This window comes from Eremomyces bilateralis (genome assembly GCF_010015585.1).
Source record: "Eremomyces bilateralis CBS 781.70 unplaced genomic scaffold P152scaffold_4, whole genome shotgun sequence".
In the NCBI taxonomy this organism is placed as follows: domain Eukaryota; kingdom Fungi; phylum Ascomycota; class Dothideomycetes; order Eremomycetales; family Eremomycetaceae; genus Eremomyces; species Eremomyces bilateralis.
The window spans coordinates 69799-85258 of NW_022985070.1; the positions used below are offsets into that span (position 1 = coordinate 69799).

Here is a 15460-nt window from a genome sequence, read left to right on the forward strand (position 1 = left end):
CTTCCCACGACCTTGACGACATGACCAGAAGGAAACGAGTATCATCGCTACTAGCTACTATCAATTCCACTCTCAATATAATTCTTACCATACCGTACTCAACCCCACCAAATTACCCCCAAGCCACCGCCCAACATGGTTCAACAAGTCGCGGACATCGCCTACGACAGGACGTACGTCCCCCTTCCCCCCTCCCTTCCTCCCTCCCTTCCCATCTAACCCTCACCAGCAAACCCGCCCCCAAAATCGAGCTCGTCTACCAATGGCCGCTCAAAAATGTCCCCAACTTCTCTGTCCTTGCCCTGCGCGTCAGCTTCCCACCGGGAGGCTCCTCTCCACCGCACCGACACGGGGGCGCCTCGGTGGCCGCCACGATCATCAAGGGGACCGCGTACAACAAGATGAATAACGACCCGACGCGGTTGTTCTCGGAAGGAGAAGCGTGGTATGAGGCGCCTGGGTGCCATCATAAGACGAGTGAGAATGCGAGTCAGACGGAGGAGTTGATTTTGTTGGCGACGTTTGTGGTGGAAACGAAGGTGGTGGACGAGGGGGGGATGGGAGCGTTGGTGCAGGTGGATGAGGAGTACAAGGATGTGGTGATTCATTTTTAGCGGCCTTTGGACTGCTATATAGTTGGAGAGTCTAATATAATCCTCGCTCACCTATTATTATTGAATTCCCCTATGTCTAACTTAGTATACTTCGCAGACTTAGGTTTTGACCTCCCAGGCTTTGCCTGCTGTCTGACCCGTCACATAAGTCGCCTTCCGTATCGTTAGTCTTACCCTCCGCGCGCGTAAGATCAAATCGTGAAATTGTCCAAATAGAAATAGAAGTACAGCGATGAAAATCTAACAAAAGCCACAGGACAGGGCATGGCCGGAGCCGATCAGCCCAGCCCCTCGGTTCAGCCCTGCGCGATATGCACACGACAGATATTGATCGGAGGCAGGGTACCTGCTGCACTGACTACACCCACGCCGCATCAATTCTTTCGCGCATCATCTTCAATAAGTGTAGGACCAAGCAATCGTTTGTTTTTCAAGCACCCCGCAATGATAGCAACGTCGCATCGCTGCCAAGTGTCAGATAAAGCAGGTCTTCGGCCTCGCGGCTGGAGATCAGCGTGGAGGTTGGTTCGGCTCGGCTCGAAGGGCTTTAGCTCGTTGGAGATCGCCTAAACTTGCCGTTGGTAGGATGTCTAAAGAGCTTCGCCTTCGTCATTCATTTGATCGAAGTGCTGATAAAGAAGCGTTTCCGAAAATATCTTCATTTTACTCGCTATTGGAGGTTTCAAGTTCAAGAGTTGTTTAATGGTTCTCGATAAATAAAGTCGGTCTTGAGATTTGATTATTGGGTGTTGTTATCTTTCCGCAGCACACGGTTGATATAGAGACTTTTCCCTTGTGTTCTTATTCATCATTCCATCATGTCTGAGTTCAAGAACGGGACAAAGAAAGTGTTCGTGGGGCCTTTTGTGCAAAGCAAGACTTTGAAAGAGTTGGAAATTTGCAAGGACGGTATTATCGGAGTAGATGAAGAAGGTCGGATAGCCTTCGTCGAACGCAGTACTGCTGATGTGGAGGCGGCTTTGAAGTTGCATGGCTGGGAAAAGGTAGAGGTTATACGGTTAAAGGAGAATGGTTTCTATTTTCCGGGATTCATAGGTAAGTCATATCAAACATTCCGAATATCAGCTCTAACGAAGACCAGATACCCACATTCACGCCTCGCAATACCCAAATGCAGGCATTTTCGGCAAATCCACCCTCCTAGATTGGCTCAACACCTACACCTTCCCCCTGGAAGCCTCCTTCTCTGATGTCGCCCGAGCCCGCGCAATCTACAACCGCGTGGTCTCCCGTACTCTCTCCCATGGTACCACCACTGCCGCCTACTACGCAACCATCCACGTCGCCGCCACCAACCTCCTCGCCGACATCTGCCTCGCCCACGGCCAGCGCGCCTTCATCGGCCGCGTCTGCATGGACTCCGCCATCGCCCCCGACTTCTACAAAGATGAGTCCGCCGCCCAAGCGCTCGCCGCCACCCGAGAATCCATCGCGCACATCCGCAACATCGACCCCACCCACGCCATCGTGTCGCCGATCATCACCCCGCGGTTCGCGCCCGCGTGCAGCCCCGATTGCCTGGCGCAGCTGGGCGAGCTGCACCGCGAGACGGGGTATCCGGCGCAGACGCACATATCCGAGAACATGAATGAGGTCAAGTTGGTGGGGGAACTGTTTCCGGACGCGCGGTCGTACGCGCACGTGTATGATGACGCGGGGCTGTTGACGGACAAGATGATCTTGGCGCACGCGGTGCACCTCAACGATGATGAAGTGGCATTGGTGAAAGCGCGGGACGCGAAGATTAGCCATTGCCCGGCAAGTAACACGGCGCTGACGTCGGGTACGGCGAAGGTGCGGAAGTATCTGGACTACGGGATCGATGTGGGGTTGGGGACCGATGTTAGTGGGGGGTTCAGTCCGAGCGTGCTGGAGGTGGTTAAGCAGGCGGTATGGGTGAGTCGACATGTGGCAATGGAAGCCGGGGACGCGGTGAAGTTGTCGACGGAGGAGGCACTGTATCTTGCAACGAGGGGAGGGGCAAAGGTGGTTGGGCTAGCCGAGCGGATTGGTGGGTTCGAGGTTGGGATGGATTGGGATGCGCAGATGGTGTTGCTGAACGAGGTGCAGGATATGGAAGGCCATGGCGAGGATGAAGGGCCGGTGGATCATTTCGGGTGGGAAAGCTGGGAGGATAAGGTCGCGAAGTGGGTGTACAATGGGGATGATAGGAACACGGTTGCGGTTTGGGTTAAGGGGAGACTCGTGCATAAGACGAGTAGGTATCAGTCATGATTATTGTGAGTTTGTGACTGACTGGTTTTATGGGATGGTTTCCTATATCTGCTTCCGTGGTGTTCTCGATGAGAGGCGGCTGTTGGACTTCCTCGGACAAATTACGGATCAACCATATTCGGGCATCTAGAGACACAAACAACCTAGAGAGTAGAGATAGACTATGAATGTTCGGCACACATCCAAACACGCTCGTGGCAATTATAGCGAAGCAATTCGCCCACCAGGTTCCTGGGTAGTTGAGATGAGAACTGGATTAGGTTTAATATATGGCCGAACTCTGATGCCCGAAACAGACTCTAGCGGTCTAGCCGCTAGGACCCTGGTAGGGCATGGGTTACGTAGGCGAACATCCGAACCGCGCCATCTGCCTCGAGTCTCCGCAAGTCAACGACCCCCGTTTTCGTGCACCCCTGTTTTCGTGCACCCAACCAAGATAGGTAGATTTCTGTAGATCTATACTCTACTTCATCAACCAATTCAACAAAATGAGATGCTATACTGAAAATGCCTCGTGTGAATGAAGTCGCTATACAGCTCGCTATACAGGCGTTTCATGATGAAAAATTCAATTCCCTAAACCAATGTGCGGATGAATACGGCATCAAGAGATCAACGCTTCGCTCCCGACTGAATGGCTCAATATCCCACCAGGATGGAGCCAAGAGGTTTCAAAAATTGTCTCCAGATCAGGAGAAATGGCTTGTCGAATGGATTATAGAAGAAGACGTCGCCGCCAGGGCTCCTTCGCACGCAAGAGTCCGTCAAATGGCGGAAGTAATCGCCAGAGAAAATGGAGATGACGCTCCTTGCGGCAACCATTGGACGGAGGGCTTTATACGACGAAATTCCCAGGTAAAAACTATGGTAGGACGATCGATCGAGGCCTCTCGCGTAAATTGCGCATCAAAAGAGGTTATCCAGGAGTTCTTTGAGACCTATCGACGCGTTTGTACGAAGTACAATATCAAAATCGCCAACCAATGGAACTTCGATGAACACGGCCTCTCCCTTGGATGCGGGACCAACGGAAGAGTAATCGCCCCTGCTCAGACTTCGTCCAAAGAACGTAAAAAAGGCCATACGTACGTCGAATCGCCAGAGGATCGCGAATGGGTCTCGGTTCTTGGGGCCATCTCCGCGGCCGGCCGCACAATCTCCCCCCTGATCATTTTCAAAGGAAAATCGGTCCAATCTTCGTGGTTTCCACCACAGGAGAAAGATATACCAAATTGGCACTACATGAGCTCTGAAAACGCGTGGACTTCGAACGAAATCGGCCTCCAATGGATGGAAAAGAAGTTCTTGCCCGAGAGCAAGCCCCTAGACTTCCCCGCGGACGAATGGCGGCTTCTAGTGTGCGATGGACACGGTTCTCACGCTACAGTAGAGTTCATGAAGTTGGCCAAGGAAAACCGAGTATTTCTTTTGTTTCTGCCCGCTCATACGTCTCACCTCCTGCAACCCCTAGATGTTTCGGTGTTTTCGCCCCTGAAGTCAAAATACCGTAAAGAATTGAGTCAATTGTCATCTCTTGACGACTCAGCGCCTGTAAAGAAGCATAACTTTATATCTATATATCATAAATCACGAATACAAGCCTTGAATATACATAATATCCGTGCGGGATTCCGTGGCACCGGCATGGTTCCGTACAACCCCGAAAAAGTCCTGAACAGCACCCAATTGAACGAGAATCACGTAATACAGCATCCTGTAACACCTGAGCCTACTTTTCCTACATTGTTTCATACACCAAAAGGGCCCCAAGACGTATATCTTCAAAAATACGATGGGATGGGGGGGAGGGATTTCCGGGGGTTTCAAGGGAATGTTGCGAAGGCGTTTTCGGCGAAGAATACAGAAATCGCACAGCTGAAGGCGCAGATCCAGAGACTTCAGAATACAGTGACAGATCTAGGCGGTCCTATAGGGAAAAAGAGGAAAAGAGTTCAGCCCGATCTGAACGAAAGATCCGTTCAACTCGATCAGATCGTTCATGCGCAAAAGGCGGAAGAAAAGGCCACGAAACGACGAATGAGCGCGGAGGAGACATCACGGAAATTACAGGAGGCTACTTTCGAGTCTATGTGCTTTGAATCCCAAATTTAGCTATACAAAAATAAATGATGGGCGTTGAATTACGCAAAATCTGTCTTATACTGTGTGGTGTTGAAGTTTTGAGGGGGTGCACGAAAACGGTGGTCGCTGACTTACTGGGATTATAAATCAGTTCCAAATCCTGAGAATTGCTCGGACCGAATCGCTCCCCGACCCGGGGCAGGAATTGTCAGCACGCCCGTCCACCGCGAAGCGTTTAAACGCGCGCTGCCTAAACTCGTCTGGGCGAATACGTGGTTCCCTGTCGTCGTGAGGGCTTATCATTGGGTATATTTGGATATTAGGAAGTCTTATCCCAGTGAAGGTCCCAGAAAAAATGGTGGTGTACGGTCTGCATTTGGAGATTCGTGATTTCTAAGACGTGGAATGCCACTGCGAAAATCTCTCCATGTCTATGCTTTAGAGATGGTTGAATAGGGTAGAGATATGTGGCGTGCCATTGCAGAATGGAGTATATAAGTACGACGCCTTCACGCTTCTGGTAGTATCAGAGCATCCCAAGACAATTCGACCATACCACTAAAAATCCATCATATCGAACCCCCAAATCCAGCCTTTGTTTCACTTCGACAGCCAAAATGAGCGAAACCAACCCTCAACCATTGAAGGTCGCCATCATCATCGGCAGCATCCGCGGCCACCGAGTCAGCCCTAAAGTGGCCGAGATTGTAAAGAACCATATCGACGAGCAAGCCACCGCGTCTAACATCGCCCTGACCCTCGTCGACATCAAGGCCTTCAACCTCCCCGTTCTCGACGAAGACCTGGCGCCCGCGATGATCAAAGCCGGCGAGCACAAACACGCGCACTCGCGAGCATGGAGCGCGGAAATCGCAAAGTACGACGGCTATATCTGGGTGGTCCCGGAGTACAACAGCTCGGTGTCCGGCGCGGCGAAGAATGCGATAGATTATCTGTACAACGAGTGGACTGGGAAAGGCGCGGTGGTGGTGAGCTATGGCATCTTTGGGGGGTTGAAGGCGGGGGAGCACTTGAGTCAGAGCCTGCAGATCATGAAATTGAAGGTCGCGGAAACAAGGCCGGCGTTGGCGTATCATGGGAATGTCGGGCCGGATCTCACGACCGGGATGACCACGGGAGAAGTGGCTGAGGCGACGAGAAACGACTGGGAAGGAGAGAAAGTGAAAGGGGAGGTGGTGAAGGCATTTGGGGAACTGGTGGGACTGATCAAGGTATAAACAATCAACACGGGCGATTAACACGGAGAGCATGGGTTTTAGCTTAAACTGAATGGAGCTTAGATTGAAAATACAAAGGGTTTCCCCCTCCCTGACCCCCCGCCAAGGAGGCTCTTGTCTCCGCCAAGCGTAAACACTCCCCGCCGTTCAAGACGCTATGGATTGTAAATGACTGTCGTCGAGTTGGAGCGAGTGAACAAACATACCAACTTCTCCCGACCACGGGGTGGGCCCACCGACCCCTACTGTGGGCTGGAACTGGGGACGATCCAGACCCTTGATCACATTAGCCGGGCATCATCACTTTCTCGGCACGATTAGACTTACGGGTTGAGGCCGGTGGTCACCTGCGGCGGGTTCAGCTGTTCCTCAGTCGGGAAGATCCGCCCCCACTTTTGCCAGCGGGGCTCGAGGACGGCGATCGTGATGGTGAGGGCGACCAACACGAACGCGACGAATAGCATCCCCCACCTTTTCTCGCGGTAGGCGGGGTCAAAGAAGAAGGTGTTGAAGAGGCCTTTGAAGCTCTTCAATGAACTCGCCTGGGACTCCAGGTCTTCGGTCGACGGCGGAGACGGCTTGGTTGGTTGGGCCGTTTGTGGCGGAGGAGAGGGTGGTGGAGTTATCATTGGCAGCGGCAGCTTCAGGGGTGGAGGAAGTTGTTGTGGTGCAGGCGTGGCGTTCAATGCATTGACGAGATCAGGTGGAATGACCCAGAAGGATTCGGCAGTGGAAGTGACGCGACCAGGTTTGATTGGAGGTGCGATTTTTACAATTGGTTTATTGCGAGTGATAGGAGTAGGTACAGAATCGATGGTCTCAGTTTGCTTCTCGGAAGTGATAGAGGTAGCTGCAGGATCAATGGCCCCAGTTTGGTTCTCGGGAGTGGTAGAAGTAATTGCGGTATTCGCGGGATCAGTGGTTCCGCTTCGCTGCACAGTGGTAGTGGGATCGGCTGCTTTAGTCGGCTGCGCAGTGAGAGCCGCATCGGCGTCCTCAGTTCGCTGGACAATGGAAGCGGCACTGGCGCTCACAGTTCGCTGCGCCGCCGCAGAATCAGGGGCATAGCTCGACCTCATATCCATAACTTTATCAGTGGCGACAGTTGCCGCATCGGATTCAGAGTCCCAGAATCCCGGCGGAGCAGGAGCAGCACTGATAGCCACAGTTTGTTGGACGGGAGGGCCCGCATCGGCCACCCCAGGATCAGGGGCAGGTCCGTCCGTGACAGTGACATCAGTGGTGACGATCGCCGTATCGGCAATGTTTTCAGCAGCAGGTAGATCTTCTATTATCATTTTTAGCGCTGTTAACTATGTGACTAGATGAGTGTTTGTTGTGAACTAACCTTCATCCACCTGATCATAGTATGACCCGATACCAAGGCGCGAGAAGGTAATAGAGTTCATGATGGCTCTGAGAGAAAATACGATTTCTGAACTTTGGATTTGAAACTATTAGATTGTAAAACAATGACAGTGTGTGTGCGAGAGGTAAAAATAAGAGTGATTGATCAAGAGAAGCAGTGAGAAGGATGTTTTGTGCAAGACGGAAACTAGACTGATCGATGGGAGACGCGCTAAGGCGCTAATCCAAAACCCAATACTGTAACACATCACCACATAACTGAATAGACAAACAGGAAGCAATGCTACTAGCGTGAGGGGGCATTAAAGCAGAAGGGCTGTCTACTGGATGCTATGATGACCAGCATTAAGCCTTCAAATCCCCAAACATATCTTCAAGGTGCTTGATCATTTTCTCCTGCAAAGGACTTGGGCCATCTCTGTTCCCCGAGAAGAATGGCACACCCAGTCGCTCCAGTCTGACGGAGAAGGCACTGTACATATCCTGGGATGCCTTGTACACCTTTTTATCGTACTGCCTTAATTCCACTTCTTTTTCCTGGGGATTCTGACCTTGGTTAATGGAGATCTTCCTGTGAGCTGGACATCACCTACCATCGGTGCAGACGGCGCTATTGAGCCACCAATAGAACGGCTATTCTATATTAGATATGTAGATATGCATCTATCTGGTAGAGGCTTACAAAATTGCGTCTAGTTTCGTCGTGTTCTCATCCCTCGACGCTTGCTTGGCCAAGAGTGCCTCGCGTCCGTTAAACCTGGTGTCAGGTCAGCACTATATATGTACATTGATGGAGATGGATACACACCATTCAACTTCATGTGTTTGCTGATCCGCCATTAACTTGGTTGTGTCAGTGCTATCCTTGACGTACAAGAGCCAGAACATATACCTGCTTAACGGTTCGTTCAAACTCGGGGTTTAATGCAGCAAGCCGACTAACATGACGTAGACCTGGTCCCCATTCTGTAATAGAAGATGCATCACCCAAGATTTGTGATTCCCGCTGACTGGACGAGTGACCCGGCTCATAAGGCCTGCAATTGCTGGAAACGTTTGTATGCGAAGGAACACGCGCAGCTTGGGAGCTTTCTGGCTGATTGAAAGACTGTGAAGGATATTGTTGCTGAAAGGAAGAAATACTTGGAGCAGAAAGAGAGTGGGATCCGTTTGCGGACGTGTTCAGCGAGGTACCATATGGCGGCGCGGTTTGCGATGGCTGGGGATCGGGTTGATAGGCGGCAAGGTCACGGAGAATCTGGGCCAGATCGGGCGTGTTTGGATTGCTCATGGTGTGCTACCATCTCAGACAAATATCCCAGTCATGTAACTAGAGTATCTAGGACCTAGGTAATCAATTACAGTGGCAGATGGTGTACGGATCAATTCGATATTTCATCATTGTCTGGCATTACCACTCACTCTCCATTGATTCGATGGAGGTTGAGCAGCACGTGACGTGCAGGGATATCAAGCCTTTAGCGGGATCAAACCACCCGGAGTATTACCGCAATTCAACCGACGATGATTGGCCCAGAGCTTCATCTCAGAAACTTTCCACCCTCCATCGTCGGCGTCCCTAGATCACGCGATGATACCGCGTCTCCAAAGGACGAAGTCGGTTCGTATCTTGCAGCAATGCCGCGGTCAGTAACAGACGCCACGCGATTCACCCCCACCACCCCGTTTGCCGAGTCCAAGACGACCCTCCGGAACACCACCATCGACTTCGGCGGTCCCGCTCCGCCGAATGAGTCTCCCAAGGAGAAGGTCGTGCGGTTGAGGGAGGCGGCGAGGAGGGCGAAGCTTGCGAAGGAGTCGACGTTCGATCGGGTTGTGACGAGGGGGCGCGTCGTTGCGGATTTTGCTCATCGAGCCACGACGTGGAGTCTGATTGGCTTAACATGTAACGCGGCATCATCGGTATTCTGATCGACTCCATGCTAATTGACGAATTAGGTATTGCTTCGGTGGTTACGGTTGCTGCCTTGGTCAATCTAGCGTACTTCAATCGAACGAAGAAGGCGGAATGGCTGGCGAAGCAGAATGCGAAGCGGGCGAAGGAATTGGGACTGGCATATGAGGCAGAGGCACAAGGCGCGGCTACGAGCGATCATATACTGTTGATCAGTCAAGAGAGGGCAAAAGCGGAAGCGGAGCGAGACCTTCAAGCACGGAAAGGCCTCCTTGGCCAGGCAAAAGAATCTCTTTTCGGTGGGCTAGCGAAGGAAGAATCACCGTCACAGTCTCAGACACCGATACAAGATGCGGTGTCACACCTACCCAGCATACGAGAAGAGAAGTCGGCGAACCAGGCTTCACTAGCCCCGTCGCAGTCCCCGGGACCTCTTGACCAACTGGCCGCGAACACAGCGACCGACCTCTCCAAAACTTCGAAGACCTGGTACCAACGGATCACGCGGCAATGAGCACCTCCATAACTGTATCTGTACATGTTCGATCAAGGCACCACTCGGGACTAGCAAGGGCGGATAGCATTGCGCACGGCGTTTGGGGTTGGAAAATCTACTGGGACCGAGGAGATAGAGGGACTTCAGTTGGCGCCGACGTGTAACATATATCATTGATCGCTCCGGCTAGATACTGGAATGTAATTACGCCTCTCCCGTGCAGTCTGTTGATGTTAGCGTATGATGGAGAGTCTGGAGAAGTTGACGTACCTCCGTCCATTTGTCGACCCATGGCCGCACTGCCGCATATCCCAGAAGCCCAACCGTCACAATGATAAACAGTAAGACCACCGCCTGGTCCTTGGCCGAGTCTCGTTCTATGCCGCTGGTCAGCCCGATCTACGCATGTCGAAACTGAACATACGGAAACATGTCGTGACGACATCATCCTCCGTCGCGTCCTTGCATATCGGTAGATTATAATCCAGGCAGAACTTCTTGTTGCAGCTCGAGCATGTCCCCGACCCTTTCTTCGGGTCGCGAGCGAGAGAAAGCGGACCGGATCGAGCGGTGGTGGAGGGCTTCGAGCCGTCGAGAGCGATGATTGTGCTATTCGAGAAGCATGTGCATTTACAGAAGGATGTGGCGGCTATTAAGACGGTTAGCGATAATCCTATGTCGAAGGCGTAGTGTACTTACAAGCTGCGTCAACTATGGTGCAAAGGCTGAGGAGGACTGCGATGCAGCAGAGGATAACCGCGAAGTTGAGGCGGGGATACTTCCTCGCCATGATACCTAGGCGCACACTGGAAACAGATAAGTGTGTCCTCTCATTTATGCATCGTTTCGTGTCTTGAAGTGTGGAGGTTATTGCCGCAGCTTAAGCTGATATCGAGACTCGAGAGCATATCGATGATACAATACGCAACGCAGACCAGACCTGGACGCGTAGTTAAGGCATCAAGGCATCAACATTTGCACTTCGCTATCAGTTTTGACCAGGGAAGATATTGTTTAGATATTGGGTGATTGGGTACGATTATATCTCATATTATACCAAATTCACCTAGATCCATATTCTACGAGATCCATATTCTACGAGATAAAATATGGCTTCTCTTCTATTATTAACGAGCATGATCGACCCAGGAAAGCATAGCTGGTACCTGTGGACGTTTCAACTGTCCCTATTCATGCAACTGTCCAAAAACATGTAGGCGGTAGAAATGCTGAAGAACAGCACTCCTACTAGCTTGCCATGAATAGAGAGGTTTGCAAGATGTGGTCTAATATATTGAAGGCTTTTACCCCCTTCTTCATTCAATGCTGCCTCTCAAAGCTAAGAGCAGCGATGAGCCATCCTCTCCAGCACGTCGCCATGTCCAACCCCGTGTCGAGAAAATCGGCAGGTTTATCCTAGCTCTTGCTCTCCAGGTAGTGCACTATCCAAGTTCCAGGCGACCTCCGTAGGTAGCCTTGATATTACTCCTTATTCCCACCTACAAGAACCTGTACGGCTATGAAGGCAAGGAGCAGCCACCAATACCTATATCAACTTCGTTAGTCTCTGGCACAGAATATGTAAATCACTCGATAGGGAGAACTTACTTCTGCAAGAATGTCTTCTCCTCCGGCCCCTCCGCGCCTTCAACTCTCCCATCAGGATTCAAAGTCACCGGCGCATTCAACACAGGTTCCGCCCCTGGATTGGGTCCTTTTATCTCTACCACCACCTGCGCCGGCTCCTCTTCCACTGTCACGGGCAATTTCTCCCCCGGCTTCAGTTTCCCTTCCTTCCTCAGCCTGGTCCTTTCTTTCCGCGCCTTCTCTTTGGCCTCGGTCTTCGCCCGTGCCGCCTCCCGTTCCAGTCGCTTCTGGCTCTTCGGCTTCGAAGGTCCCGTCGGCTTCTTCTTTTTCTTCTCCGGCGCGGAGATAGTCGCGCTGTGGAGTTCGGTGCGCCAGAGCTCGCCGTGCTCGTCGACGTGCAGCACAATTCGCTGGCGTTGACCGGGGGCGAAGATGACGCTGGAGGCTAGGGAGGAGGAGAAATGCTTGGTGCGGTCGAAGTGGCCGATGCGGAAGAGCGACGCATCCTCGCTCCGTACATCATCCGTAGGGGCAATGGGCGAAGTGAAGGATTTTATCTCCGCCTTGTGCTGTGGAGCGACATCTTCGCCTGAAGGCGTTTGTGCTGTGGAGTATACAACGGTTGCAAAGGGCGTCGGAGTGGGAGCAGATGTCGGCCAGGCATGGAGGGTTACGGTCTGACTGGAGGCAGCGGAGACGGTGGAGACGAGAGCGGAAAGGAAGAGGGCGGCGAGGCGCATGTTGGGCGCCAATGGATCGCGTCCAGCTATTCCATCAAGCGACGGTGGGATTCCTGTGGAAAGTACTAGGACGTGACAGCGACAAAGTGATAAAGTGTCCTATGTTGATAAACTTAAGGAATCGTAGTGATCTGGTGCGGTTGATCCGCAGCTTGTGGAGCTGCCCCAATCCAGCCAATGGCAACGCAGCATCATTGGAAATATCACATTTCAGGCCTTCACGGTTACAAACGCAATCACTTCTGAAATCCCATTTCTTAAATCGGATGCTATTCATTCATAGTACTTTGCACTACGACACCATAGTATATTGCAAAAAAGTGTGTTGTCATAGGGTACGAGACATCAACAGAGCAGCCCACGCTGTGCATACTACCTCTATCCACGATGAGGGAACAGGTATATCAGGGTACGATCAGAGAAAGAGCTCGGAGCAGAGTCCACCAACTATGCCAGGACATTTTGGCAGGGTCTGGAGGCTCAGATTACTCCCGCCAGCAGGTGGAAGATGCTGTCACCGCAGCCTATCTGGAACGGATAGCCTCCCTGTGTGCTGATCCAGAGCAAAGAGTACGATGTAGTGAGTTGTTGGAACAAGTCCTTCAACTCTATGACCCCTCTTCCCATACGGAGAAGCTCTCGTTCCAAGTGCTGCGGTTTGTGGGAAATTGTGTAGCGGACAACGGTATGGCCATACTATGAGCGGGCATCGCCTCTGGTGTTCGACATTCGATCATTCTAACTCGTGTATCATAGACGACAATCGGACGATAACACTACAACATCTGGACCAACTGGTGCAAAGTTTGAGTGTGCCATATCTACGCACCATCAGTATCCAAGTACTGCAGAACCTCACACTAGACTTTCGTAGGTCCCGCTGCTGTCTGAACTCCGTGGAAAGAAGAAGCTGACGTCTCTAGCACCTGCACAACGGCAGCTAGCCCAACTTGGAGTTCATTCAACTATTGCCAGTATGCTCGTAAAGGAAGGTCCCAATGATAAGGACAATTCCGCCCACATAGAGCTGATCACCACCGTCCTTGACCCAGTCGACACCCGTGAGGCTGTCATACAGGATAGTAAGAAGGCTCGGTCCTTTTTCAAAGATCTTTTGACCTGTGCCCTACAGTCGAGTTCGCATCTGGAACTATTCGATGCCGGCCATGCGCTGTCATTCGTGTTCCCTGATCCTCAAGGATTCCTTGCGGACGAGAACCTGTTTTCGCTGTTCGCTCGATATTACGCACACTTAGCTCGTGGGTATGAGAAGATTCTTGCCAGGCCGGAACTCTTCACAAGTGATGGAGAAGAGGAATACGGCATCAAAGAAGGCTGGAAGGAGGTAATAGAAAATGTTGAAAATCATCTCGCTGACGCTGCATACGATTACAAGCCACCGCCATCGGAAAGTCTTGGGATTTCGATAGTGTTCCAAGCAGGTTTGGATCTTATCACGAATCCGAACCAGCACTGCACAGTTGGCGGTTGCATAGTCCTCGGAAATGTGGTGCGACACGATGATCGAAGTCAGAAAATGGTCGAGGAGCATGGTATCCACAAGATAGCTTTAGGATTTATGCGACCGGGATCAAGCACGAGCCTGCTGCATGCTGCTTCAGGCCTTCTGCACAATTTAGCAATTTCTGCTCCGAATAAGGAAGCCATCGGTGCTGCTGACCCGGTTGGTGGAATACTCGCCGCAATCACGCTGCTTGAAAAGGGTCCGGATCCTACTCTTATCAATTCTGGATTACGGCTCCTGTCCCCACTCCTCGACGACTGCAGTCGCAATGCAAAGAAGCTTGTCGATCATCCACAGGAGACTGAACTGAAGTACATCGATACTGTGCTGTCATGCGCAGACATTCTTGATGGAAGTTTTCGACACTCTGTGGCTCATCTGCTGCATGAGACGATCAGATCGCTGTTGGAGGAGGAGGAAGAGGCCCTTGATAACTTGTGTAGGCGATCAAAGGTACTCCAGATCTTAATCCAGCAGGCTCTTTCAACCGACACCGAGCAAGAGGTTTCGACTATTGAATCTTGGCTTGCACTCGCCTTGCTGTCTACCTCAAAAACCGGATCGAAGTCCATCGTATCGGTTTTGGATTCAGCGGATGGACAACAGAACTCGCCTGGGTGGGATCGGTTCTTGAAAGTGGCCAAGAACATGCTGGAGCGAGAGGAGCCGAAGTCTGAGACGAAAACTGCTTCTGACGTTGCCCTCGAAGCCACGAAGAGAAACGTTCTCTTGCTCTTGAGCAAGCTTCTGGAATCAACTGTATGTTCTTGCTTATCCGCCCCTCTCCCAATTCCAAGCATTAGCAACCTGAGGATGACTAACCTGTGATCTAGGACGACATATCAACTCCATGGCAGACGGAAGCGGAATCCATGCTATTAAGTGGAATGGAAGGGTTGGAAATTGAGGGAGTTGAGGGAGTTGAGGAAGTTGAGGAAGATGAGGAAATCGAGAGATTCCAGCTGGAGACATGACTAGGCGACGGGCGATCCCATCCATCGAAAATGGTAGTCTGCTAGTGGAGGTGGAAAGTGAAACTGTCACCGATGTTGTCCGGTCGAAACCTCAGCAACGATACACAATCAGGGACATGGGGAGAACACTCCTTTGAAGGTCCCTCACCGTCGGGTAGCATTCAGCACAGGGCCTGCGATGCTCGCTGGATATCTCATCTACCGTGCCCAGCACCTCCCGCGTCCATAAGACGGTCAATTGTAGCGACAGTTCAGTGTAGTATATATCCAGCTTATGGATAACGACATCTACTTTGTCTCGGTATCGAAAGCGTTCAGTGCGATTATCCAAACTAGGTTGCTCCCTCAATGTCGCAGACAAGGAGCCAATGCTGAAATAGTTACGCAAATCGGGCTGTTGTGGCAGCGCTGTTAGAATGGGAAAGCCTTCAATTAAAGACAGTCAGCTTAAATAGTAGATACACTGAGTACCAAGCTATGGGAACCAGACAGGCACTGGGCCTAGCGTAACTTCATTGGGGCGGAAATTTGTAGCATGAGAGGTTCATCCGGAGTGGAAGAGATGGATGGCGTTGGAGTATGTTCCCGGGCATCAACAACTAACCATTACTTGCTTCTGGCTTTGCATATTTGATCAGGTTAGCCGATAATTCGGTTCTCCTTTT

General features: G+C 51.5%; 9 protein-coding genes across 9 annotated transcripts; 5 read left to right on the forward strand and 4 right to left on the reverse strand.

Annotated features, from left to right (window-relative positions):
* Positions 1-135: 135 nt before the first annotated feature.
* P152DRAFT_471383 (cupin domain-containing protein) lies at positions 136-614 on the forward strand (the record flags this gene model as incomplete). Its single annotated transcript, XM_033681063.1, has 2 exons — positions 136-173; positions 230-614. 2 exons carry the CDS (start codon positions 136-138, stop codon positions 612-614), a joined length of 423 nt encoding a protein of 140 aa, XP_033536337.1.
* An 818-nt stretch (positions 615-1432) lies between these two features.
* On the forward strand, positions 1433-2870 carry P152DRAFT_391695 (guanine deaminase; the record flags this gene model as incomplete). The annotated part of the gene is made up of 2 exons (XM_033676110.1): positions 1433-1670; positions 1717-2870. 2 exons carry the CDS (start codon positions 1433-1435, stop codon positions 2868-2870), a joined length of 1392 nt encoding a protein of 463 aa, XP_033536338.1.
* A 2306-nt stretch (positions 2871-5176) lies between these two features.
* P152DRAFT_455749 (NADPH-dependent FMN reductase) lies at positions 5177-6269 on the forward strand. The gene has a single exon (XM_033678854.1). The coding sequence runs from the start codon at positions 5570-5572 to the stop codon at positions 6188-6190; it is 621 nt and encodes a 206-aa protein (XP_033536339.1). The 5' UTR covers positions 5177-5569; the 3' UTR covers positions 6191-6269.
* Positions 6270-6432: 163 nt separating this feature from the next.
* P152DRAFT_471387 (uncharacterized protein) lies at positions 6433-7599 on the reverse strand (the record flags this gene model as incomplete). Its single annotated transcript, XM_033681064.1, has 3 exons — positions 6433-6466; positions 6518-7478; positions 7539-7599. 3 exons carry the CDS (start codon positions 7597-7599, stop codon positions 6433-6435), a joined length of 1056 nt encoding a protein of 351 aa, XP_033536340.1.
* A 304-nt stretch (positions 7600-7903) lies between these two features.
* P152DRAFT_471388 (uncharacterized protein) lies at positions 7904-8849 on the reverse strand (the record flags this gene model as incomplete). The annotated part of the gene is made up of 5 exons (XM_033681065.1): positions 7904-8104; positions 8152-8191; positions 8241-8315; positions 8367-8401; positions 8451-8849. The coding sequence occupies 5 exons, from the start codon at positions 8847-8849 to the stop codon at positions 7904-7906; spliced, it is 750 nt and encodes a 249-aa protein (XP_033536341.1).
* A 347-nt stretch (positions 8850-9196) lies between these two features.
* P152DRAFT_430608 (uncharacterized protein) lies at positions 9197-10195 on the forward strand (the record flags this gene model as incomplete). Its single annotated transcript, XM_033677395.1, has 2 exons — positions 9197-9464; positions 9518-10195. 2 exons carry the CDS (start codon positions 9197-9199, stop codon positions 9985-9987), a joined length of 738 nt encoding a protein of 245 aa, XP_033536342.1. The 3' UTR covers positions 9988-10195.
* Positions 10091-10866, reverse strand: P152DRAFT_455750 (uncharacterized protein). The gene is made up of 4 exons (XM_033678855.1): positions 10669-10866; positions 10394-10618; positions 10240-10346; positions 10091-10193 (listed from the first exon to the last, which is right to left on the reverse strand). Exons 1-4 carry the CDS (start codon positions 10757-10759, stop codon positions 10140-10142), a joined length of 477 nt encoding a protein of 158 aa, XP_033536343.1. The 5' UTR covers positions 10760-10866; the 3' UTR covers positions 10091-10139.
* Positions 10867-11007: 141 nt separating this feature from the next.
* P152DRAFT_455751 (uncharacterized protein) lies at positions 11008-12408 on the reverse strand. Its single transcript, XM_033678856.1, has 2 exons — positions 11578-12408; positions 11008-11515 (listed from the first exon to the last, which is right to left on the reverse strand). Exons 1-2 carry the CDS (start codon positions 12294-12296, stop codon positions 11452-11454), a joined length of 783 nt encoding a protein of 260 aa, XP_033536344.1. The 5' UTR covers positions 12297-12408; the 3' UTR covers positions 11008-11451.
* Positions 12409-12548: 140 nt separating this feature from the next.
* P152DRAFT_455752 (uncharacterized protein) lies at positions 12549-15121 on the forward strand. Its single transcript, XM_033678857.1, has 4 exons — positions 12549-12981; positions 13053-13166; positions 13220-14580; positions 14655-15121. The coding sequence occupies exons 1-4, from the start codon at positions 12684-12686 to the stop codon at positions 14793-14795; spliced, it is 1914 nt and encodes a 637-aa protein (XP_033536345.1). The 5' UTR covers positions 12549-12683; the 3' UTR covers positions 14796-15121.
* The last annotated feature ends 339 nt before the right edge of the window (positions 15122-15460 follow it).

Excerpts from the sequence above, each read along its gene's own strand:
- P152DRAFT_455749 (XM_033678854.1), top strand. The coding sequence starts at position 5,570 with ATGAGCGAAACCAACCCTCAACCATTGAAGGTCGCCATCATCATCGGC.
- P152DRAFT_455750 (XM_033678855.1), bottom strand. The coding sequence starts at position 10,759 with ATGGCGAGGAAGTATCCCCGCCTCAACTTCGCGGTTATCCTCTGCTGC. Across the intron at positions 10,619-10,668 it reads CACCATAGTTGACGCAGCTT|CCGCCACATCCTTCTGTAAA; the intron begins GTAAGTACACTA and ends CCGTCTTAATAG. Across the intron at positions 10,347-10,393 it reads TGTCGTCACGACATGTTTCC|AACGAGACTCGGCCAAGGAC; the intron begins GTATGTTCAGTT and ends CCAGCGGCATAG.
- P152DRAFT_455751 (XM_033678856.1), bottom strand. The coding sequence starts at position 12,296 with ATGCGCCTCGCCGCCCTCTTCCTTTCCGCTCTCGTCTCCACCGTCTCC. Across the intron at positions 11,516-11,577 it reads GAGAAGACATTCTTGCAGAA|GTATTGGTGGCTGCTCCTTG; the intron begins GTAAGTTCTCCC and ends AAGTTGATATAG.
- P152DRAFT_455752 (XM_033678857.1), top strand. The coding sequence starts at position 12,684 with ATGAGGGAACAGGTATATCAGGGTACGATCAGAGAAAGAGCTCGGAGC. Across the intron at positions 12,982-13,052 it reads AAATTGTGTAGCGGACAACG|ACGACAATCGGACGATAACA; the intron begins GTATGGCCATAC and ends CGTGTATCATAG. Across the intron at positions 14,581-14,654 it reads GCAAGCTTCTGGAATCAACT|GACGACATATCAACTCCATG; the intron begins GTATGTTCTTGC and ends CCTGTGATCTAG.